This window comes from Xenopus laevis, chromosome 9_10L (assembly GCF_017654675.1).
Source record: "Xenopus laevis strain J_2021 chromosome 9_10L, Xenopus_laevis_v10.1, whole genome shotgun sequence".
Classification (NCBI taxonomy): Eukaryota; Metazoa; Chordata; class Amphibia; order Anura; family Pipidae; genus Xenopus; species Xenopus laevis.
Genome location: NC_054387.1, coordinates 21849232 through 21875574, shown reverse-complemented (window position 1 = coordinate 21875574; position 26343 = coordinate 21849232). Strand labels below are relative to the sequence as shown.

At 39.5% G+C, this 26343-nt stretch overlaps 1 protein-coding gene across 2 annotated transcripts; it reads right to left on the bottom strand.

The window, feature by feature from the left end:
* sox9.L (SRY-box 9 L homeolog) lies at positions 1–22309 on the bottom strand. Of its 2 annotated transcripts, XM_041575680.1 has the most exons (4): positions 22235–22309; positions 5476–6347; positions 3214–3467; positions 1–2229 (listed from the first exon to the last, which is right to left on the bottom strand). In XM_041575680.1, the coding sequence occupies exons 2-4, from the start codon at positions 5904–5906 to the stop codon at positions 1484–1486; spliced, it is 1431 nt and encodes a 476-aa protein (XP_041431614.1). In that variant the 5' UTR covers positions 5907–6347; positions 22235–22309; the 3' UTR covers positions 1–1483.
* Between the last annotated feature and the right edge of the window lie 4034 nt (positions 22310–26343).

Below are 26343 nucleotides of genomic sequence, written 5' to 3'. Positions count from 1 at the left end.
TAACTTTTAGTACATAGTATATTTATTGCAAAATAATACACAAGAGGGTAAGTTTCACAAAAGACACAAAACATAGAAATTGTCCAAAAAAAAGTCGCACAATGCAATTTACAAAAACCCAGTAACGACTAACAAACATGGTATATATCCTTTTTGTTTTAAGTTAAAGTAATATTTAAGGCCTGCTTTTTTGTAACAAATGCAATAATTAAGGAGTGCTTCATCAGATCTAAAAATATACAAAAATAAAATTTTTGAAGCAACGGTTAAAAACGTAACTAGTCAGACTGCACTTCATATGACAAGTTATTGCTCGCTGTATTGCCGAATTATCACCAAGGTTTTTTTTTTTTTGCACTTTGTTTTCTAAATGCACATTAGGTAACAATTTCAGTATAAATTAATATATTTTTCTCTGCTAAAAAATTACTATTAATGCTATAGTATTGTACCCATTTTTATCTTAAAAAATGCAGCTTAAATCTAATTCAATGGTCTGATCTTTTTTTTTTTTTTTTTCATAAACAGGACTTGCATTCGTTTGGCAATAAGTAAAAAACGGAATATAACAGAAGGGAGAAAACAGCAGAATTTATAATTTAACAAAAAAAAAAATTGCAGTTTCCAAGATTGGAATGCATGCTAAAATATTTAAGTCGTGAGAGGGAGCAGTGATTCTCACTAAGCATTTTATTTTACATATTAGCTTTTATACAAAATAAATAATTTAGGAATTAAAAAAATCTGGAGTAAATATTTGCAGATGATTTTGTCTAAGGCAAGATTTGCAGGTTTTAACTGCTGGATATACGTTAAGGTAATAAAAGGGCACTTGTTTTTAGGCAACTTGATTGTTGGCACTTGGGTATATATCTATATGGAAAAACATTTCCTACATTCATAATGTACCTTTGCAAATCTCCTACTTGATACTTTTTCGGATCCTTCTAGTTGCTTCTTAGAAGCTTGTCTGGATTACTAAACACAGTATAAGGCCAGATTCAGTTCTTCTCTTGAAAATAAATGTTCTTCTATTTGAATTACAAAAATACTTGAAATTGCAAGAAAAGCTGGAGAGTTCTACTAGTTCAGCATTCGGAGGGAAGAGATTAAGAAAATGTTTGTTTTTTTTACAAAAAGTTGTCTATAGTATAAATGTAAAAACCCCTGTAAAAGGCAATGGAACATACACAGTACATACTAAATGACAGAGCTAACCAATAGTCCTCACAGAGGACATTCTGCTTTAGCAATTTTCCCCGAATTTGGCTAAAAATACCTTAAGGCTAGAGTCACCTGAGCAGCCAAGCAACTGCTTTTGCTAAACCCCTTATGACTGTCACTCAGCTTGCTCCCTCTGTGTCACAAGTTCTTGTTGGAGAGTTACAGCAATTATTGCTGGTGACCAGTAGAGGGCGCAACTTTCTTCACAGTGGATGGGGATTTCATGTCTTTAGAAAAAGTCATTGTTCTACTCACATATCTAGGGTCTTGTGAGTTGTGTATAGACAGGCTGCTCCCAGTGCTGTGGGCTGTGTGTCTGGGGGATTGATGGAACTCCCGTTGTGTCTGCAATAGGGGTGTACATGGGGCGTTGGCTTGGATTCATGTAGGTAAAGTTGGAGTAGAGACCAGAATTTTGACCACTTGCGTGAGTGTAATAGGAGTTGGAGCCCTGGTGCTCTGTGTAGTCATACTGTGCCCGGGTGATGGTTGGGTAGGAAGAGCTGTAATGCTGTAGGTTGAAGGAGCTGTAGTTCAGTTGCTGGGGGGAGTGCTGTTGCTGCTGGTCACTGTAATGACTTGGGCTCAGTTGCTCAGTCTTGATGTGTGTCCTTTGCTGGGACTGGCTTTGCTCGCTGTTTATGGTTGACAGTGAGTGTTGCTGAGGCTGCTGTTGCTGTTTAGACATCCAGGCAGAACCAGCACCTGTAGTGGCACTAGGGGTGCTGCTGATGCCATAACTGCCTGTGTACGGGGCCTGAGCGGAGCCGACCCCTGGGTGGCCATTGGGTGGCAGGTACTGGTCAAATTCATTGACGTCAAAGGTTTCGATGGTGGAGATGACCTCACTGCTCAGCTCACCAATGTCCACATCACGGAAATCAATGTGAGGCGGTTGCCTACCGCTCTCCTGCAGTGGCCTGCCCTCCCTCTTCAAGTCTGGCTTTCCAGGCTGGACATCTGTCTTGGGGGTGGTTGGAGGAGTCGGTGGGCCTTGGGATTGACCTGTAGAAATCAAATAAAATTGATGATAAGAAAACAATATTTGAATGCTTGAATGTTTTTTATACAACTAGTGGGGGGCGAGTATAGTTGTTCCAGGTCTACTAACCCATAGTAACCAATTAGACCTTCACTTTCATTATAATAACAAACAGGAAAAGCTAACTGCTGATTGGTTGCCATGGGTTAGTATACCTAAAGCAAAATTTTTGCTTTTTACTACACCCTACAAGTGTATATTGAGACATGGGTGAGATTTGAATACATGGGAAGCTCCGTTCCTTCCAAAAAAACATAGAAAACGACCCATAATGCATACACATGATGGCCAAATATGCAATATCCCAATGTGTGCCTATGACTCATAGAATCACACTTCTGTAATATGGGTAATTCCAGATTTTGGCTTTAGACCAGCCATACTGACACTTTCAGTGAAAGTAGAGTGGAGGCTGGGTTCCTGGGTAGAGACTGTGCAACTCCCACTGCTGTGTATTTTTATTGGCAATAGCTAATCTGTCAGATCACATGCTGAGACCAGACTGCTAACAGTGTAGCCCATATTCTGCAACCGGTGGCTCTCCATCTGCTGCCGAACTGCAACTTCCAACTACCAAGATGTTGGCAGCTGATATCTACCTTCTTGCAAGTCCCCTGATTAGCAAATGTATTAACCCAGATATACTGAAACTCAACTACAATTCCCATCACCCTTAGCTAGCCCTAGTCTGAAAATACCCTAAAGTAGGTGGATGCTTAGAAGCACTTAGTGACACATGACCTGCGTTAAAGCCAAAACCTAAGTGTTCAGAACATCTTGTACACAGCGACTCCCTAGATTTACAAATGAAGGGGCTAACTCCCCTTTCTGCAATGTCAAAGTAAAGGGACAAGCAGTTTAACCTATTCTCTGCTGAACACATTTGCAGTGTGTTGGTTAAGATGATTTAACCTTCTATTATCCAACATAATATATAAACTTCATACCTGAATGTTCTCCAGGAGAGTGGACTTCACTCATGCTGGAAGTAGAATGTGGGGAGTCAGCCTGTAGGGCCTTGAAAATTGCATTAGGGGAGATGTGGGTCTGCTCAGCACTATCATCTTGTTCTGACTGCCCGTTCTTAACAGACTTTCTGCGCCGTGGCTGATACTTGTAGTCGGGATGATCCTTCTTGTGTTGGACCCTCAGCCTCTCTGCTTCCTCCACGAAAGGGCGTTTCTCACCTTCATTCAAAAGCCTGAAAAAGCAATGTGGGTGGTGGTCAATATATTAATATTATAGATATAAATATATATATAGCAAATGCCTGCACTCCAAATGGATAGAAGACAGGATGCCCACTCAAGACAAGAAGTAAATTTAGTTGATATGGATTATTATTTCCAGGGGACCAGTACTCCCTTTGTGATTTGGTGTTTTTATTGTACACACATTATACATTATATATAAGTCTATACTTCTGTAACCTGGAACATTATGTTTTGATATATCAGAACACTTGAAGCCTAATACCAATTAGTGTCCTATCCAGGGTTTTAGAGAGGATTTGCTTAGTGCCCCCAGCATCAGAAAGGGTCCCTTGGATCCCTCTGTGCATATTCTTGCAAACCTACAAATTCTAGCAATGTCCTATAGTTCCAGAGACAGTTAGAGGCTACGTGTATATATAACTTTTTACTACTTTTACTAAAGTTAGGGGGTCCCAGATTTTTAGCTTTGCCTGGGCTCCCTCTTTTTAATCACAGATCCGTCTCCTAACAAAGCTGAATATATCTATAAATACATTTAAAGGACATATTCTGCCCTGAGCAGAAATCTAAATCACTATCTCAACCAAACAACAACCATCTATACACTCTTCTAGATTTAATGAGCCACCACTTCTGCCAAACTTTATCTGTTATGTGGTGGGTAAAAGAAAACCCAATAGCATTTGAGCTGGAAAAATCAAGTTTTATTAGTGCGGGAAGCATTAAAGAAATCTGATAAGAGCGCAAAAGCTCCTTTGAAGTAGTTTGTTATTTGCCAGGAACTATAATTCCATTGCCCTATACACCTGATCCTTGCAACAGCAATAATGGGTTAATCTTAATGGTTCTGACACACATAACAACTCCCCAGCAAGGCAGGGTGGCTGCCAACTGGTTTGGTTTATATTGAACAGTCAGAAAAGACAATGCCCTTAAATAAGTGACACACATTTATGGGTTATACATACAAGGCCCACCTTGAACACTTAGGAGTTTACAAAATCCCTATTGTACCACCTCAAATAAACCACATGTATAAATGTAGCCAAAATAGACCTATGTATGTATAGTGCAGTTAGGAAGCCGTTTATAAAATACAAATACTCACAGTTTGTTTTATACATAGTCATACAGCAATGATAAAGCCTCAACTTCAATCCAGCACATTCTGTATTTTGCTCTACCCACTACCCACTGTGCCATCTGTGCCACCTTTTGCATTTTCATTGCATTCTGCATAATAACTCAGTTTTATAGATTATTCATTCTGCATATTAGCCTTTGCATTACTCCCATTACCCCTTGCATTACTCACACACATCTACATTACACACTGCATTCTGCACTGCTCTCATAGCAAAGCATTGTCATTTATTGCAAAGCTCTGCATCTCTTGTTACCCACTAATGACCCACTGCCCATTCACAACCAACTGCATTTTGTGTTATCCCCTACCTAGTGCCTTGTAGTGTCCAACAACAACCACCACATTGCTCCAAACTTAACTTCACATTCTGCATTATGCACTAGGAAAATAACCTACAGCACCTACACCGCCCATTGCATTTTGCTTTGCCTCAACACAGCAGCACACAGCAAATGTTACAATCCTTATTTATTTATTCCAAACCCTTAATTAAAAATGAGGGGTTCAGCTGGTAAGGAGATCCTGGTACAGTCAGACTGATAGCTGGCAGACTGGCACCATCCATGACTCACCTAACCAGAGCTAATTAGCAAATCTTGGCTGTAGGGATACAGACTTACAGCATATCCCTGACAAGACTGGGCTGCAGTGCCAAGGGATCCGCCAACAGACAGGCAGGAGAGTTACAGTAGCGCACAAGGCTAAAAGTACCAATTCAGCTGCGCTACTCTGAGGCGCACGGCTGGCAAAGCAACAACCACATATTTGCATTAGAACCCACTCCTCTCCCATTACCCACCATCTATAAACATGCCAACACCTTAAAATGCAAGTGAATGGGCACTTACCTCCATAACTTCCCCAGCGTCTTGCTGAGTTCTGCATTGTGCAGATGGGGATATTGGTCTGCCAGCTTCCTCCTTGCAGCCTGTGCCCAGACCATGAAGGCATTCATGGGTCTCTTGACATGGGGCTTGTTCTTGCTGGATCCATTAACTCTGACTGGCATCGGTACCAGGGTCCAGTCATATCCCTTCAGCACCTGGCTGACCGCTTCTCTGATGCACACGGGGAACTTCTCGTCCTCTGTCTCCTTCTTCATCTCCTGGTCCCCTTTGGGGAAAGTGTTTTCTTGGGGTCTGGTGTTCTCCGTGTCGGAGCCAGAGCCGGATGGGCACGGGGACCCTGCTGAGTCCTCGGACATTGTTGGGCTGGGAGCCCCGGACAGGCACTTATCTTGCTCTTCTGACATCTTCATGAAGGGATCCAAGAGATTCATGCGAATAATGGTGAGAGCAGAATGTTGGAAAAGCGAGTTCGTCGGCTGCGGGTGGCACTGTTTGCGCAGAGCCGCGTCTTTGCGCAACTTAACCGAGAACAATGGAAGTGGCCAAGTCAGCTCTTCAGCCAAAGCAATGGGGAGACTGACTCTCCAGCCCCTTCAGTCATGCACAGTGCTCGGCCTTTGCTCACTTGTCAGCAGCACCCCAGTGCAGAATTTCTAATGGCTTTGCTAATGTTAAGTATAAGGGCCCTCCTTTCCTCTCTACTCACACACAGCTCCACTTTCAGATCTTGTGCTTCTGGGTGAGAGCGCTGCGTTAAATACCCTCCTCTACTTGGAACCACGCCTCTCTCAGCGGAGAGCAAGCATTGGCTGCGGGGATTTGGAAGAGGGTGAGGGTGGGGGGTGGTAGAAAGCACTGCTGAAAAAAAAAATCTGGGAAGAGAGAGAGATGAAGTTTGTGCAGTTGAACTTTTTTTTAGATATCTACTAGCAAATTCTGCTTTTGTCTTGGTGCAGATTCATTTTTTTTGGAGGGGTGCAAATAACAAGAAAATGCAATTGTCCCTGAATATTGCATTTCTCCAACGAATGTCATTTTCTTAGAACGATCTACTAGTGGATTGTAAGCTTTTGGGACAGCGGCGCCAGTTCCAATTATTTGCGTAAACCCCTTGTAGAATAGTATATCAGTACCAAGTTCTTCCTTTACAACTGGACAACTACCTCCATAGAGAACTATATAATCTTATTTTGTAATATACATACAGGGACATATACACACACATATATATTTCTCATATAACAAAACGGCAACGACACCTCTACAACTTCTGTCCTTTTCTTGTTTTATCACAACTCCCAGCATGCCAGGGCTATTTTGTGGGCTGCTGGGAGTTTTAGCTGGGGACCATTAGCTGGGGACCAATAGGCTACATATATCTGCAGAGAGGCGCCTATAGGAGTCTCTTGTATTTATATGCATATTTATCATTGTATGGGGATTTGATGATATTTGTATGAATGGGAATGAGTGCATCGTACAATAAACTCGTCCGAGTTATCTCTTTGCCTGTCTGTCTATCTTTCTATCATCTATCCATCCCTTTTTCCCCCATTTCTTCCAGGAAATTAACCTTTTCACAATCACAAAACTCATAAAGTATATTTTGGGTGCATGGTATAAAACTGTTTTTCTAAGGATTAGCAGGACTACAAGTAGATAGAGAATACATCTGAAGCCTTATTTGGGGATTTTTTTGTTCCATAGTTTACATTTTTCGGTAAGATTTCATATTAATGACTTAAAATAGATATGGGTAACGTGCAATAAGCAAATATACCTCCAAGACTCATCCATAAGGATTGGGGATGTCATTCACAATTCTGTACATAGAGGGCGCCAATGTCACAGAAAACCAAACCAACTGTTTTTGTTTTTTTTAACCTCTGGAGGGGGAGGAGAAGATCGAAGAGATATTATTCCCTGTTTTTTTTTTTAAACAGTGATCCAGTTTTAATAATAAGCGTTGCATGGTAACCTTGCGAGAATAGGTAGCGATGCTTGACCACTGATTGCTGTTAATTGCCACCTATCTCTAGCAAACAGGACAAGCCCATCTGGGATGTTAGGCTTTATTATCACGAATTCTCTGTAATTGGGCAACCATGTAGAGATCCAGTAGCCTTTTACATCGCTCAGCACCATCTTGGCTAATCAGTACAATATAAGTACATTACATATTTGGACACATATATTCACCCACATATTTAGGCACGGTCACAATCTTTGCACCCTTCTCATTTATATGACATTTTATAAAAGGTTTCAGGCTCCTTTTTCTTTTAAATTTAGTTTCAACTAAAATAACAGTTTGATTTAATCAATTCTCCTTAATGGGATGGAATGGCAATTGGAAATTGTTACTGTTTAAGCTAAAAATAAATATAAACTATTTACAAATATTTATTTAGGCACATTCTCATCCTTCTAAAAAAAATCTACAACGATGTACCTACCAGACACTGACTGAAAATATTAGCACTTTCTAATTAACACCCAAGTGATCTTGCTCTCAATATTGAAGACGCAATTTCTAGCGCATTTCTCTGCGCATTTTCTTCCCACCGACCTGTTGCTCATGACTATATTTAACTCATTGTGGCGTCGCTTTGGTTTAGCTCATGAGAAAAAAAAAAAAAAACTCAGCTGCAGGACATCATAAAAACAACAACAATATTCATAATATCCATAGTATTTCATACCTAAGTACCCATAGGTTTATTTGGAATTTGTTAACCATTTAAAAATAGTTTGCAAAACTTGGGAGGCAAATTACCAAAAAAAAATATATATATATATAAAAAAGGACTGCATTTGGAGGTATATAAAAAAAAAAGTTACTTTCCCCTCTCTTCTGAGACTGCACATATGTCCTGTAAGTAGAACTGAGTGGGTGAGAATGAAAATGCTAAACAATTAGTCTACTAGGCATTTTATCTCCCCAACGGAGTTGATGTCATAATCATGATTTATTATTATTATTATTAATAATAATAATAATAATAATAATAATAATATGTAGGGGATAATCCAAAGAGAAATAAATAACATTAACAAGGATTGATATCGCTTCTGTTTGGATCCCCCATATCTAGTCCAATTCCAGCCATCTAGTAGCAACAACGCTATGACAATATAAATATATACAATGACGTCATTAAACGTCGCTGTTATTAAAATAAAAGTTGCCTGGAATGATGTGTCCTTTTGCACTTCTATTATTTAAATTGCAATATTAATCGGGAAATATATACTTCAGCGTTATCATTGATTCGCGAGTAAATATTTGACTTCGGCAACTTTTCCGCAGTTTGGTTTGAAGTTTACGATGAATTGTTTGGTCAACGGGTGAGTCACATAATCGTCTGCACAGCGGCACAGAACGGGTTTTGTGGGACAAAATAGTTTATTGCGGATTCGGTCGCAGATAAGCCGAGATGGATCGTTTCTCTGGCGTTTTGATCTCGCACTCTTTGGGTTTTAGTAAATATTTAATGTAGTTGAAGTGGAGCCGACGGTGTTTGTCAAGTGAAGGCGCAGAGTAAAAGCATCTTTCAGTGGCACAGACACAGTGTACAGCGTTTGAGTTAAGTAGAGCTGAATGGGTTAAACCAATGCGCTTTCAACTTTCATTTATAGACTCAGTGTTTGCTCCCAAGCGCTATTTATTTACATCATAAAATACTAATTGTCAGCAGGCATAGTATGTTGTTTGAATGAAGCTGCGCAATGCTGTATGCGTCTTTACCACGTTCCAAGATCTGGCTAATCATTTCTGGCATCTTTACATTTGGAGGGTGGGGGCATTATTTTAGAGGTAAATTCACAGAGGTTGAAGAGATACAAACTGCACCCCAAACTTAGCAGACCATAAAGCAGTCAGGGCTGGCCACTGGAAGAAGCTTTGGGCTTTGTATTGCTAGTGTTTATAGGGAAATCTCGCCACTTCCAGGACTTTCCCATTTATTTTAGGTAGAAGTAGAAGCAACCAAGCAGGACCCCAGTGGTCAGGTGTGTATGGAAATGTCAGGGGCTTCTCAGGTATATGATTCAGGGCAACACTAGCCTGTGCTCTATGGTAGATTTAATCCCTGTAGGAGAAAAATTAAATTTAATTGCATTTATGTTTTTTTGCCTAACAGACAAATAAAGTAGGTTAAACCAGAAACTGGATATGCGTAGGCTGCTAATTCATGTGATAAAATAATTAACCCTTCATGTGAATCCCTAAAAATTGAGCTGAACTTCTGGAGAGCAGTGGATAAACCAGGGCAACGCAGCAGTCAGATTAAATAAATGGAGGGAATGCTTTTATTTCTCATTTAGGATTACATCTGCAGGTAGTACAGTATGATCCATTGTATATATAAAGTATAGTCAGATGCCTTTGCTCTTATTCTCTCTGAAGGTCCCTGTTTCAGACAGGTATCAAAGCCTGAACTGAATACAAAATGTCCTGTGGATAAGTTCATTGCTGTCCGGAGCACATCTTCTCTCTAACTTATGGTGCATATGAGTACAGTTATGGGATCTGTTACCCGGAAATCCATTATCCAGAAATCTCCGTATTACGGGAAGGCCATCACCCATAGACTCCATTTTATCCAAATAATCAGAATTATTAAAAATGATTTCCCTTTTCTCTGAAATAATAAAGTACATTGTACTTCATCCAAACTAAGGTTTAATTAGTTGTTATTAGAGGAAACACAATCCTGTTGGGTTTATTTAATGTTTAAATACATTTTAAGTAGATTTAATGTATGGAGATCCAAATTACTGAAAGATCCCTTATCCGGAAAACCCCAGGCCCTGAGCATTGTGGATAAAAGGTCCCATACCTGTAGATAATTCTTGATACTGCCTTGCGTAATATAGGGCAGAGTATCCTTTGTTGTGTTAGTGCAGTAGATCCTTCATTGGTATGGAGGTCTAGTAGCTTGCACTAGACTAACTACTGTGTTCCATCACAACTGCAGGGCTTTTTGAACCATATACACTTTTATCAATCGAATATTTAATCTTATAGCACAATACACCATTAAACATTGTGCCCTAAAAGTGCACTGCATGTTATAGTGCCATACAGTATTAATGATTTGATCATGGCCACTATTTCTGACTCATTAGTCCAGGAAATGTTTGTCCCTGGAAATGTCTGTCTGCTTTGTAAACATGACCAAGTGCAATTTATTTCAGTGCTCCTAGTGTCTCCTCTCTTTCAGTACAGGCATGGGATCCATTATCCGGAACCTGTTATCCAGAAAGCTCCGAATTACGCAAGGGCCGTCTCCCTTAGTCTCCATTTTATCCAAATATATAACATTTTTTAAAATGATTTTCTTATTTCTCTCTAATAATAAAACAATACCTTGTACTTGATCCCAACTAAGACATACTTAATCCCTATTGGAAGCAACACCAGCCTATTGGGTTTATTTAATGTTTACATGACTTTCTAGTAGATTTAAGGTAGGAAGATCCGAATTACAGAAAGATCCGTTGTCCGGAAATCCTCAGTTTCCGACCATTCTGGATAACAGGTCCCATACCTGTACTCTAAAGATAATAAATCAGGGTTATTAAATAGAGTAGAAATATATTAATCCCACTTGCCAGTTTGTCATGTTGGTATATGGTTGGGGTGCTGCATTAATGCCTCTGAGGGAGGGGTGGTACAAATTAAATACTGCTTTAACTATATTACACATTATTGTATTCCTTGGTAGAACAGAGTTATACTGTATTTAAAATTTCCAGCTGTATCATTTTGCTGTGCCCCCTGGGAGTTGTAGTTTAGGCAACAACTAGAGACATACAGATTAGATTTATAGCTGTTACACATTATAGTATTACATGAAGGGCCACCAGTGTCCTCAAATATGTTGGACTACAGCTCTCCACACTCCCAGTGGGTCATTAACTCTGCTGTGTGTAGGAGAGGGGAGAGCAAGAATATTGCACAGAGCAGTAATATATATATATATTATTCCACCGTGTGCCACTTGTTTGAGGGTCAAATCATAGTAAAATGATGATGCCTCATAAACATGGCAATTTTAATCTTATGTTGTTTAGCGGGGCCACAACAATCTCTAGGGGGGGCCGCATACAGGAAAGTCCTGCCATAGATATATGACCCTGGCTGCACATTCCAGTAACCACTCACATAGTATTTATTTCCATGAGTTTATACAATGTTGCAAAATGGCAAATGCGGAACCTCCACATGGGATAACAATTCCATTTCAGGGCTGTAGATCCCATCTGCACTCAGCACAGGATTTGTTCCAGTGCATTCCTGCCCTGTCCTTGCACACATACTGCCTATCAGTCTCCGGACAGAGCTGCCTATCTCACCTTCACCTATTAACATATTAACTACTCCCCAGGCAACTCACACAGAGCCAAATGATTTATTAACGTCTTCATTTATAAAATGAATGCCATTACTTAGCCTTTAATGGGCTGTGGAATTAAAGGACAAGGAAAGTTAAACTAAAGAAGCAGGCTAGAAATGTTGTACATTATGTTTTGGTCTTCTGTACCAGCCCAAGGCAACCAAAGCCCTTTAGCAGGGAAGATCTGTGTCTCCAAAGAAGCCCCAGTAGCTACACATCATCTTTTCTGATGATTCACTGCACATGCTCTGTGCTGCTGAAACTTACTGTGCTTAGGGATCGACTCAAAATAGAATATAAATGTCACAGTATAAGGCTGATTAGTAATTAATATGGATAAATACTACATGGCAGCACAGGAACTAGTGCAATTAGCATCAGAATTTAATAATCAGCCCTGTAGCATCAGCTTATATTACAGAGAAACCTTATTTTCTGCTTGATAATTTGTGACAACCCCTAAGCTTAGCTTCTCAACAGCTGCTCAGAGCCCATTGAGCATGTGAGTTTCGCAGACACTTTCCAAGATAGTGACCCCCTGTGACAAGTTTTAATTTAGGCTGGTGCAATAAGTTCAGTATATAAAACATGGCATTTTTAGCTCTATTCAATTTTAGGGTTTAGTTTTAAAGCCTGGCTTTCTAGACCAATGACAAAAGAGAAAAAAAGAATATAACCAAAAAATACATCTGTTTGCTTTGAGGGTAATAGTGCTATGTATGTGTGCAACTTATTTAATGTATTTATAAAACTATAGTGCAGCAGTTTATTCCAATTTGTTGTGTTGTTTTGTGGTTGCATAAGGACAATGTTTACTTCTATGGTAAAATACTTTCTATTGTTCCCTAGGGGGCATGTCACACACTAGAAATTGCTTCTCTGTGTTATGGAACCCTGGTACAATTAAGGTTTTGATCACCACTACTTGTAACAGTGTCCAACATGACTATTTGCTATCTATCTATCTATCTATCTATCTATCTATCTATCTATCTATCTATCTATCTATCTATCTATCTATCTATCTATCTATCTATCATCTATCTATCTATCTATCTATCTATCTATCTATCTATCTATCTATCTATCTATCTATCTATACAAATACAAGAAGTCCTCTGCACTCAACTCATTATCAATATATTTAAGACAGAGACATTTTGTGCATACTGCTACTGAAAAATGCCTTACCCTTTAAACAAAACAGGGATTGTTTGTCCATATATTGCAATATATTTAAGCTGGCCAACTACGTCAAAGTCATCCCATATCTGGCCAGTCCTATGCTCAATTTTAAATTTTCATCTGAGAAAATATAGGCCTGTACTAATAATAATTGAATTAATGTTTGAATGTATATTGCAAGAACACTGAAAGCACATGCTTGCAGTTGTTGCTGAATTACAAGTATATCCAGCAGTGCCATCTTTAGGGGCAAAACAGGTTATTGAGTGTGGTGGGGCTGATTATTTTTTTTAAAATGAATTACTGTCAAAAGCCACATACTTTAACTGTTGTTGAACAGCAACTCCCAGCACCTCCAACAGCCAGTCAAACTGTGTGAGGAATCAGCAACAACGACACTGCAGTTGACAACTTTTGAGCACTTATGAGTCACAGCCCCTTCCCAGGAACACTGCTATAGCTAGCACACAGCCACAAAAGTCCATTCCAAGAGATTTGCCCCTACTACTACTGTAGTCACTATATCTTCCGCCTATACCTGCTATCCCACAGCCACAGTCCCTTCCTCGAGACTATTATTCCCACTGTTACTATAGGCACCATCTCTCCCTACTATACCTGCTATCCCACAGTCACAATCCCTTCCCAAAGACTATTATCCTACTTCTACTATAGGCACCATCTCTCCCTACTATACCTGCTATCCCAAAGCCACAATCCCTTTCCAGAGACTATTATCCCACTGCTACTTTAGGCACCATCTCTTTCTACTATACCTGCTATCCCACAACCACAGTCTCTTCCCAGAGATTATTTTCCCACTGCTACTATAGACACCATCTCTCCCTACTGCTATTCCACAGCCACAGTTGTCCCTTCCCAGAAGCTATTATCACAATTAATACCATAGTTCAGCCAAGAGAAGTGGTGTAACTACTGTTGAGCGGGCCCGGGTGCAGAAGGTGCTCAGTAGGGTGGTCCTTTGAACATGTGGACATGCAAACGTTTGCTAGTTTCACCCACACTGTGACACCATGTCCTCTCCTGTGGGCCCCAAGGGGTGTGGGTATGGGTGCATTTGCATCTCCCGCACCCCCTGGTAGTTATGAAACTGACAAAGAGTTACATTGTTGTACTTTACTAAAATCTAAAATTGTATACAGTCCAAGGACTTCCACTGCTGGTTTGGGGTAGTGAAGTTCAGCAACAGCTAGGAAGTTAGAAACTTGACAACCCTAAAAATATAGCCCTGGAAATACATTTTCTCCTGCAGCGCATTGTAGTTAAAGGGGTTAAAGCAGCATTAATCTGTCACCCTGAAATTGTACATGAAGCTTCCTATCTCTCCTCAGACAAATAAATGAAACTGTCTGGGTAATCTAACACTGCCTGCCTATGTTTTCCAAAATAACAGCTCGAATCACCGTCCGGCACCAGGCGAGAGAGGGGCTGAGTAGTTTGGGTTTCAAAAAAAACTTAATTTCCCCCTACCTGTTTGTGCAGAACCTCTGTTAATGTATAGAGAACTTAATTGTTTATTTGGAGAAGTAAAGTTGTGGAAATGTAGTTGGAGGGTGTAATGTGGTCAGCACATGTTTGTATGAGCTACCTGTGTTCTCTAATAGGTTTCAGATGTCGGGGGCACAAAAGAGGCTTATATAAAGATGGCTAAACAAGTGCAAATCTCTTCTGGCTTGCTCAGTACTGGCACACTTACACGCCGGGCAGGCACAATAGTCAGCGACTCAACAGGGCTCTTGCGTGTCATAAATGATGTTGGTCTGAGACAATCCTGATTATGTAGAAGTATGGTAGCAGATGGCCCATCTGGGCATTCCCACATCTCAAGTGGAAATACCCTAGGTTAGTGTGAACAGTGCCCCAAAGGGAGGTCTGTAGGTAATACAGCTCTGATATTTTATCTCAAGTTGAAAGATCTGAGCAATATTTTGAAAAATAAATTTTTTGCTAAAAAGTTTCTCCCCCTTCTCCAACCTTAGGTGATGGTTTGCCTCCCATGGCAGTATTGGTTGAAGAATTGCACAATTTGGCTTCACTTCTGGATGACCAAACTGCACTGATCTGCTAGACTGCATAGCTCCCAACATTCCTGAAATTGGAAAATCTGGAATATTTAGATGACCCCACTATGTACTCTGATCTACACTAAACCAGACAAAATCCCTGTTTATTTAAAAAAAAAAAACCAAAAAACCCTTAAAAATATGGCTTTCAATATACTAGGTAGTGGGACCATTAATTTGGACAATTGAGAACATTCTTGGCAAACCAGTCACTCATACTGAACCATACTGAGCCATACTGAGTAATTGGTTGGTGTTATATATTTGGCCAAGCATATTTGGTGATATGGCACTCTGGAGCCTGTGCCAGCACAGATTATTATACAGTTTGGTCAGAAATTGAGTGAAAAGTTTGCATGGCTAATCACAGTATATATCACATCTTAAATAAATGAGCACCCCATTGTGGTCATTTACATTGGTGCTGCTACCAACTGCTACCCACTGGTGGCATCTTGTGAAATGGCCCAATGCCCCGTGGTTTTTTTCCAAACGGAAATGCAGAACAGAATTTAGAGATAAGCTCATGCCATGTCATTACCCTGCCTGTACGCCACTAGATGGGGCTTCCAGGGTATCTGACCAGTGTTGATCACCCCCAAAGGATGCTCATTGTTATCCTACAGTGCCCTTGGTACTGTATTTAATTCCAGTCTATGTCCTACCTTGCACTGCTCAGTCAGGTCCAATAAGACAGTAAGCAAAGTACTAAAATATTACCCTTGGTTGGCCACTACAGATATTGGCATTACGTGGTAACACGCAATATATTTGTTTTCTCTATTTTTACTGCCAATAGACGACCCACATCATTTTTTTACAGTCTGTTAAGTCTATTAAGTCTCTGTTGTAGCTTGTTTTTAGGAAAAGACCACTTAGTTAAGGCCCCCCCAAAAAACACGATTCTTCCACCTTCCTTTATGCTTACACCTCTCTTTTTTTTATTTGCAAACCCTCCTAAGGCAAGTTTTAAATCCTGGCCTTCTTCCGCCCCCATGTTAAGCCAAGGAGGGGAGGTGAGCTGGTGACTTCTGGAACTTGTAAAAATGTTTGTTTTGGTTCTGTTCAGCCTGCCTCACTGATCCCAAACCCTGCATTCAACTCGACATAGCATGGAAATCTTATCTGCCAGGCTCAGGTTCATTTGAAACTATGATTTATTTGAAAAATAGAGAGGACTGCTCCCAGATCAGTTCAGTTTGCAAAGGGCGGGGGCCGTTTATTTGTATAGGCTTTATTTATTTGAAAACTTCACCTTTCTCCGCCACTGCATAATAAACATGATTCCGGCTTATTTAAGAAAGACAGGGCAACAGGCAGTGACTTATATCTGTTGCTTTAGTCCAAGTCTTAATCCCTGGCTACTGAGGAGGGCACGGGTGCTCCGGTCCATCTGGGCAGGGCCCTGAAATACGAAGGGTTTCACTGACCTTCATGTCGTCCTTTTTTTATACTATTTATTTACACTTCCAGAAGCAGCCAGGAAGGGAAAATAGAAGCTAATCTTAGAGAAGGCTGGAATTCCAAGATCAACGGAAAAAATACGCAGATAATAAGTCACCGTTCCAACAGTACAGTATGTGAAAAGCTGTGTTGCTAGGTTATAATAACGTTAAATAATAATGGCATTTGGTGAAGTGTTATGGGTACAATATCTGGAATAGGGATTAGGTAATATTTGAAATCAGGGCAAATGAAGGCAATGTTGATGTGCAACCATCAGCAGTGCTAAGAGAAATAGAAGCAATTAGTATGCACCAGCAATGGAAATACTTTTGGGGGATTTAACAGTACAGAGATCCAATTACACTATTCTCCTTGTTTTTTTCTTTTCCTAGCTTCCATAGAGTTGCTACTGATTTATTTAAGTTGCCATTGACTCAGGCTGGCTTGCCAAAGCCTTTACACCTCACAAAGAACTCGTCATAATTAATAATAATAATAATGTCAATATCAATAAAGTAATTTGGTCAATCAAGCAGTGGGGTCATGCATAACAGCTCATTGTCCAAAATAGTATACTTGATCGGGTGCAGGTAGGACATCAGTGGCGTATCCAGAATCGCATACGCTTGAACCCTTGCATTTCCATCAAGTAATCTGGACTAATGCGCCATACAATTGATCATATATATATATATATATATATATATATATATATATATATATATATATATATATATATATATCAAATATATAATATATATATCAAATATTGGTAATTTGCATTGCATGCTGTGATTTGCATGCTTTAATAAATCAATAAAGTGATTTTAATATGTATTTAAAAGAATATATCCCATATTATTTTTGAACCAACAGTTGCATGCTTTTAGTATGCAATACCCATAGACAATTTTTCTTTGCCATTCTTACTTAGAAACTCTTTGACAGCAGGATGATTTCAGGTAGGGGGCAGGGGGAAGTTAACATATTAATGTAACTTGTATATGTGTTCAATAAAGAAATGACTCCTAAGTTTATATGTTAGCATTCATTAAGACTATAGGGTTGGAAAGTTATGTACGGTAAGTTTATGGACAAGTATCAGGTAACCCCTAATGTAATAAAAAGGGAAATGCCACCGTCTTTTTCTTGGAACCCCTCATTCAAGTAAAGGAGGATGTAGTCTGGAGACTGAGTGTGTGTACCATCAGTGTATATGGTAAAGCACAGGGACCTTTTGGAAAGCACCTGTGGAAAAGGATTAGCCAGACAAGGGATATATATTCTTTGTGCAGGTTCACTTGAAACATGAGTTAGTTTATGTTATTTAGTATGCAGCTTTAGTTCCACATAGAAATGTAAGTAGATTACACACAGGCAGTTGACACTGAAACAGAGACTATTGTCCATCAAGTTAAGTCTTTTAGCCATGTAAATCCTACCTAACTTCTAGTTGATCCTGACCTGCAACTCTTTCCTTTGGAAGTGGAAAAAAACCTTCCTGATCCCTGAATCCAGTAGCATCCAGAAGCATAGAGACTTATATGCGTACAGTTGGGTGCAGGTTTATTAAAGATGGGGCTGGAAGTTCATCTTTCTAGATTTTTAAATGGTATAATATAGCAATTTATTTATAAGCAAGTTATATTGGTACTTTTTAATGTATCATGAAAAATAAGCCCCTTAGGGTAGATTCCTTATTGCCTTGAAGTCTAACTTGATGGCCTGTAATGGCCTTGGAAGTGGAACCCAGGCGCTAGTACTTTAAACATCTGTGGCAAATTTATCTTTACTATTAATAAATTGATCATATTTGACACCACACTACATGCCATCTTCCCTAAGGTAAGGGTTTAGGCCAGGCCCGGACTATCAGGCTGTGGGTTCTGGGAAATACCATAGGAGCTGCTGTAAGATGCCATATAAAGTCAGTATGTAGTGGGGTAGCTGTTTGGGCCTCTGTGTACTTAGAATGCCAGGGCCTATTTTGACTTCCAGTCCAGACGTGGTTTAGGCATGTAAACCAGTATTGGGCCTAAATGAGATTTACAGTAATACATACATATGTCTGCACAGCAGTTACGCAGTAGGATGCACTGGCCAGATTCAGTATCGAACGGTTTATTAGTAGAGTAATAATAATACAATAACAATAGCAGCAGTATAGTATTGAAGCACAATGAAATTCCTCCTAATAACCCTTCCACAGTTTGGCGCTATGCAGTTCTATGAGATTGTTTGGTCCTATATGTCTCCTTTAATTAAATAGGAAAGGATTACAGAGAACCCTTATAGCTGGTTATGCCATAATAATTACCCAGGCTGAAAAGAAGGGGGTAAAGTTATTCTTGATTTGGATGAATATATGTGTCCAGACTAGTCCATTTACTAATGACCAGACTAAGATTCTTAAAAAATTATATCAATTAATGTGTTATGAGTGTGTGATAGTTGTGGTCATTATCTTCTATGGTTTTTTTTTCAAATACCATGCAGTATATATTTTCTTGCAAAAATATACAAAACACTTGAGCCACCTCTTGGTTGACCCCTACTCTAGAGTTGGGTCTTTGTTGCAATTCCTATAGAGCAGGGTTTGCAGGAGATGATTAAGTTGATGCCACGAGTCAAGGATATTATTGATTTTTATAATGGATTAGGCTCCATATCACTAGAAGAGGAATTTTTGCTATGTATCCTATATGTGTGCTGTTGTTTGCTTCAATCCATCATGAGGAGGAAAGTTAGAGTGTATAGCTACATTTTATATTGCTATATTAACATTTTTGATGTACATTACATGAATTGCTTGTCAAAGCAGCTAGGGCTGCCTATATGTATGGCTTAATAGAACAAAAGTACATAAATTGTGTTGATGATACATTCCTCATTTGATATAGTATTAGAGTTTTATTTAGAAGGTGGCCTTGAAATGAGCTTGCTAAAGTTAGGAGGATTATCTCTACAGATCTCCTGTAAAGATCTAATAAACATTATTTGAAGGGAATTTTATTTGTATATGGTATATCAACCATAATCTGGCTATAAGGACAATTTATATGCCCAGCCACAGTGATGCCTTCACATAAGATCAAGGTAGTTCACAAATGTTTACTAAAGTTCTAGCAAGCAATAGCAAACAGCAAGTAAGCAGGTACTGCACAGTATAATTAACAGTAATATCTCTATCATGCTTACACCTAGGATTGTACAATACCATAGCTACTAGCACATGTCTGTACAGGGCTGTCTGGTTCAGTGACTATACAGAAATTTAGACAGTTGCTGTCTCAGTGGAGACTTGTGAAAACTGTTGGCTTTTACTAGAAGGATAATCGGGAGATAATTTATTTTTCTTTAACCTGTTTGTATCTGATGAGTGTTTCAGTAACTTAGTAACTGAGTGAATCATCCCTTTCCTGGACGCATCTGCAGGTTTTTCCGTACCCCTTTAGACATTTAGGTCTGAGGGGTGGGGGCCTGTTCTACAAATGTTTGGACAGTTATCCACTTTCATTGTACAACTTCTCCCCTTCCATTGTATCTCCATTCTCCATTCTGCCTTCTTTCCATCTCTCTCTCTCTCTTTCTCTCTCTCTCTCTCTCTCTCTCTCTCTAAAATCTACTCTCGTAAGAATTATTATTATTATAACTACTACTACTATTGCTATTACTATTTTGGCTCTTAAAGTTACCAGGAGCAGATTTTCGCTACCTCATGGCAGCAATGCCCCTGACACTTGGCAAATGAGTCATTTGTATTAGCCTACAATAAATTTAATGGACAAAATACTTTTTGTATGTTTGTGTGTGTGTGTTTGGCAAAGAGGCACTCATTTACAAAAATAGGTGGCAAATTGCACAAGTGCATTTGCCAAGAGAAACCAATAAGCATTTAGCTTTGAACAGTCTAGTATAAATCATAGAATGAAAGCAAATGTCTGATTGGTTACTGGGGAATTTTATGTAAATCTACCAGAAAAAAAATCCTTCTCAAGCAACTTTAGATACTGCCTTCTTTGTAGTAGTGCCAAAATAAAAAGCTGTGCATGCAATCACACGATTTAGCTGTTTGCTGTTGATATGGTAGTATGGGGAAGCAAATGAACAGAGAGAGCGGATCAGAGCTATCGGCCAGGACAATGTTCAGTTTGTACCTGTGGACCATTCAGTTAGGAAACCTGAACACCAGCTTTTGTATCCGAGTTTTCAATGCTTTTTTTTTACTACTGTGATTATAATCAGATTCATCTATTGGGGTCAGGACCTTTCAGTATATAATTAATGCTGGTCACTTTCCCAAGCTGACTGACATAGGGACAACTTTCCATATGTCAATGTCCTCTATCTGGAAGCCTGCTGTGGTATTTCAAGAGGTTTTTATGACCCACAGATTGCTCAAGAACTTCACTGACCTCTTTGGATTGGTTAAACTGCACTGGTCTAACCAATGTAATTCATACAGAGCAGCCAAAGAACAAGTGATTAATTAATTCTGTTTGTGTGTGTTTGGTGTGTATCTTTTTAAAATAAAAAACACACCTACATTTATTCTGATCGGGAAATAACAGCATGAAGTATATTCAGAAGGCAAAAGTGCAAGGTGAATCATTGTCCAGAACACTACTGATAATAATCTGGAATGCATAGCCTTCGACCAGTCTAGACTTGGTATACAGGCAATTGGTATACAGGCAAAATGTCCACAAAATGGACATACTGTATCAGTATAGTTTCACACACACACTATGTTCATCTCTCTGTCACAAGTCACAGTCAGTAGAAAATGCAAAATAATTGACTGTTCCAGCAATTTAATTCCAAGCTAACATGTGGGGGGTAAAGCCCTCAACAAGAAAATCAAAGTTATGCAACTGAAGAAGAGATTCCTCAATTTTTTCAGAATGTCTCAGCCCCCCCTGTTTTCCAACAGTCTCCTGACAAATATCCGGCCTCTCCCCCCTGATGGTTGCCTTGTTGCAGTGTAGTCTCACTCCTCTTCCCTCATACTGGATACAGTTGGCAATCTAAATCTGACCCCACTATGCACCACACCACACCACCCACTGGGGGTTGTGGGAGCCGACAGGATTTTTAAGGCTTCCTCCTAGTGCACCTGGCGGGGCAGTCTTAAGCAGTTACCCTGCTAATATCCCTAACCAGTAAGACACAGCTTCCATGAACACATACATGATTCCAAAAACAGTTCTATACGTGTTCATTTGCTTAATGGAAAAAATCTTACTGTATGAATGCTTAATCTGTGGCTGCCTCTACTTCTGTGTTTCAATTATAGCTCTCACTTTTTCCTTTTTATGGTATGCTGGGAACCACAGTACGAAAATCGCTGGCAATATGGGTCCAAAAACGTTTTATCATTTTGTGAAGTGTTATGAGAACTAAGCAATAAAGCTGGGATCACCTCTTTGCTCCATACCACTCAGCTATTGGCACTCCTGCACCCTTGTATGTTGCATTTAATTTATATGCACACTTTTGCCAAAAACACAGTAGGAAGGGAATCCCCTTGGTACACAGTACAGTTGTACAGGGAACCCCACTGATTCTACAGTATTCTATAAATGGATAGAGGTAACTGCTTTATCTAGAGCTCTGCCTAAAAATAAGGGAAACGTGACCTACCTTTTTTTGTGCTCAGCATTCATATAGGTCTCGGTGGTGAAGTCTGCACTATAAAAAAGATTCAGGCAAAGCCTTTTTACTTGCTCCCAGTCCTACTGCCTTTACAGACCTCTCTTCATATACAGTTAACATGAAGCAAAATATTGTTGAAAGTAATTTTGCCTGCCTACTCTTATCTACGCTAGTAGGGTACGTGCTTTGTGCTGCCTTGGCACAGCTTGAATGCAGGTATTGTTACTGAACGGTATAGCCCAGCAGAGAGGGACAAAAGCAAGAATCTGCTTCTTATTCCTCATCTGTGTTGGCATTTCTCAAACTCAGTTTACTATTTAATTTAAATATAGAGAAACAATAGCCATGAAGGTGTTAGGGAGAACACCACTAAACAAGGTGTCCATGATGCATAGCAAGCTGAAGAGCCATAAGTTTTATGGAATACACAGTTTTGTGCACTAGACAGAATTTGTCTGCAAAACACAACCATAATGAATCCATTGCAACTCCACTTTAAAAGTAAGGTAAACAAGGTAAATAAAAGTCACAAAGCTAACACCAGGTCTAGTAATGTCAGATAGGGACCAGCAGTCCATGAATAGCAAAAGACAGACAGATACTGCTATCAGTATAAAAAAGTGCATTCTGTCCAGATTTGCAATGACAAGGTTAAGATAAATTATTTTAAAATGATTTTCAGTGATAATTGAGGGCATTATTACTATGAGCCTAAACTAGAGCATTCCTTCACTGTATATTTGCATATCAGTCAGAGCTGTCATATAACTTGTACACATGAGTGCTTTAGATTAATCTTGTGACCAAGAATGGACTCTTAAAGGGATACTGTCATCAGAAAACATGTTTTTTTTCAAAATGCACCAGTTAATAGTGCTACTCCAGCAGACTTCTGCACTGAAATCCATTTCTCAAAAGAGCAAACAGATTTTTTTTATATTCAATTTTGAAATCTGACATGGGGCTAGACATTTTGTCCATTTCCCAGCTGCCCCTGGTCATGTGACTTGTGCCTGCACTTTAGGAGAGAAATGCTTTCTGGCAGGCTGCTGTTTTTCCTTCTCAATGTAACTGAATGTGTCTCAGTGGGACATGGGTTTTTACTATTGAGTGTTGTTCTTAGATCTACCAGGCAGCTGTTATCTTGTATTAGGAAGCTGTTATCCGGTTACCTTCCCATTGTTCTTTTGTTTGGCTGCTGGGGGGGGGGGGGAGGGAGGGGGGTGATATCACTCCAACTTGCAGTACAACAGTAAAGAGTGATTGAAGTTTATCAGAGCACAAGTCACATGACTTGGGGCAACTGGGAAATTGACAATATGTCTAGCCCCATGTCAGATTTCAAAATTGGATATAAAAAAATCTGTTTGCTCTTTTGAGAAATGGATTTTAGTGCAGAATTCTGCTGGAGCAGCTCTATTAACTGGTTCATCTTGAAAAAAATATTTCCCATGACAGTATCCCTTTAAGGATGTCAGCTGCAGATTTAAGTGCCTGATAGAGTAGTGTGGGATGAGTTTTCTTTTTTGAGTTCCACCCTACCTGTAATTAAGACTTTGTTAATGATTCTTATGAATTATGGGTCACCAAATATGTCAGCAAAAGGTAGCAGTGTGAACACAAGGTATGTGGGGACTGTGCAACTGTACGACATTATATTGGTGGTGGCATCATTAGACATAACTTTAATATCTTTAAGAAACCCTATAATAACACAAATGAAATGGTTATGTTGAAGTCATTTAAAACAGTTATATGTATGTCTTTTATCTGACTTGAGGTTTCACACTACACTAATCTTATCTATCTGTACTTTAAGTGTGTGGCTGTAAACGGTTAATGATAATGAGACTCTCCCAATAGCTACTTGTCATTGAATCAGTCGCTGGCACTCCTTTGAGTAATGCTAAATTGGGTCCCTTGTAGTTCCATCTACAGCTGACATATCTTCTCTGATCTCTGACCTTTTACAACCCCAGTCCTTACTCCTCTGTGACCCAGCAGCTTGTATCAAAAGGAAAACTGACACTATCTGTTGTCACATTTCCTCTAATTAACTCCCAATGACTGCATTCCCATCTTCAGCCAATCAATCACCTCACCTGTCTTCACTATTACCCAAGGGACATTGCTGCATGCCCCTTGCCCCTTCTGTCCAGCTTTTTGAGTTTTCTTGCTTGTGGCAATGGATTATTGTGGCTAGCGAAATTTCTAGGTCATAGTTCTAGGATCATTTGCAGGCAGATCAGGAAACATATGATAAACTTTAGGTGCAACCCAGTTTTATGATACTGATTATAATATACATATACACAAAATATAATTGAAACTACTGTGAAATACAGTGACATATAACAGTATATGTGTCTCCCTCTGATGATACACTCTCCCTCAAATAGTCCAGACACATAAATCCAGTTAACATTCATATACTTTATATAGAGCAGGGATCCCCAACCTTTTCTACCCATGAGCAACATTCAAATGTAAAAAAGAGTTGGGGTGCAACACAAGCAAAAAGTTAAAGGGGTGCCAATTAAGGACTGTTTTTTATGCAACCAAAACTTGCCTCCAAGCCAGGAATTCAAAAATATTGAATACTGCTTTGGGGCCAATGAGAGCAACATCCAAGAGGTTGGTGAGCAAAACATTGCTCATGAGCCACTGGTTCGGGACCATTGATATAGAGGGTTGTTTTAATTACAATGTGATGTGTGTATAAATCCTACAATTTGGTCCCATTCTCTCAACATTTCATAGTGGATTGTGTTGGATAGTGTTTTAAAAGTCTAGCCAATGCTTGATAGGCATCATGCACAGGCAACTAATTGAGTGTACCACCAGTTGGTGGCACAGGCAGTCCTACATCTTCATACCCCACTCAACACTAACCTTTACAAAGCACATGCCAACACAGAAAAGGTTTTGTATTACAGGTATGGGATACATCCATTTTCCAAAAACCTGTTATCCAGAAAGCTCTAAATTACGGGAAGGTATGTTTAGATTAATTTTTAAGTAGACTAATAAAAGTATGGAGATCCAAATTATAGCAAGATCCCTTATCCAGAAAACACCCAGGTCCTGAGCATTCTGGATAATAGGTCCCATACCTGTATAAGAAATAATGTACTCCCTACTCCAAATTCTAAGACACGAGAAGTCACCTTGGTGTTCCATGACCAGTTTAATGGTATAGTCATGGAACACATTGTTATCTTTTATCTAAAACGGGAATGCTTCTTATAATGTTTCGCTTTAGACCTGCTGCCGATGTCAAAGTCCATTTATGCACAGCAACCAAACAGTTTTGATGTTTTCATTTTAATGGCAGGATATCTATCAAACTGATTGATATAACTGATTGATACAGTCTACTGTATAATCCCCTACTCAGTCTATGAATACCCACATATGCAACTCTTTTTGTCAGTGTTATATCTTTCTATGGGTATGTGTAGGCAAATGTGACCCTAAAGCACCTGCTTAGGGTCAAGAGGGGGCCTTGCTGAAAGTAACAGCAGGGGATGTGTCCTGAGGCATGGTGTAGGTGGGTCATAGCTATTAGCCTTTCTTTAATTAAGACAAATAGTAAATGACCTATGACTGATTTTGTAACATGGGCAAATAGTCCAGAAACCCATAGCAACCAATCAGTAGTTTATTTAACTAGCTTAACAGATGTAAGTATAGTTTAGTGTCATTACCATGTCCCTTTGTCTCAACTCACCACTCACCAACCTGCTGTTTCCTTCTATGTCACATAACCCCTACTTGTAATATTTTACCCAACTCTTCACATTGTCGTTTTTTTCCCTGTGGTTTCCATTAAGACCCCTCACTTTCTGGATCCCTTTCTTGGATCCATTGTACATACACCTATACTTCTAGTCTAGCACGGGGGTTAGTGGCAAGAATATGCAAACAGAACATATGTTGCTTGGTTCTGCAGTGATGTTTTCAGTAACTAAGAGGTCAAACTGAGTAATGGCTCAGCCCTTAATATCATATCTGGCATCCAAAATAAACAGGCAGTGTAGCAATGTTATCAGCCTGCCCTGCAGATTCCCACGCGTCAGCAATGCGGATGCACTGAT

What these genes read in the sequence shown, in the direction of transcription:
- sox9.L (XM_041575680.1), bottom strand. Translation starts at nt 5,906, where the DNA reads ATGAATCTCTTGGATCCCTTCATGAAGATGTCAGAAGAGCAAGATAAG. An exon ending in ACGCTGGGGAAGTTATGGAG is followed by an intron (nt 3,468 to 5,475) that starts GTAAGTGCCCAT and finishes TTGCTTTTTCAG; the next exon opens with GCTTTTGAATGAAGGTGAGA. An exon ending in CTCTCCTGGAGAACATTCAG is followed by an intron (nt 2,230 to 3,213) that starts GTATGAAGTTTA and finishes TGATTTCTACAG; the next exon opens with GTCAATCCCAAGGCCCACCG.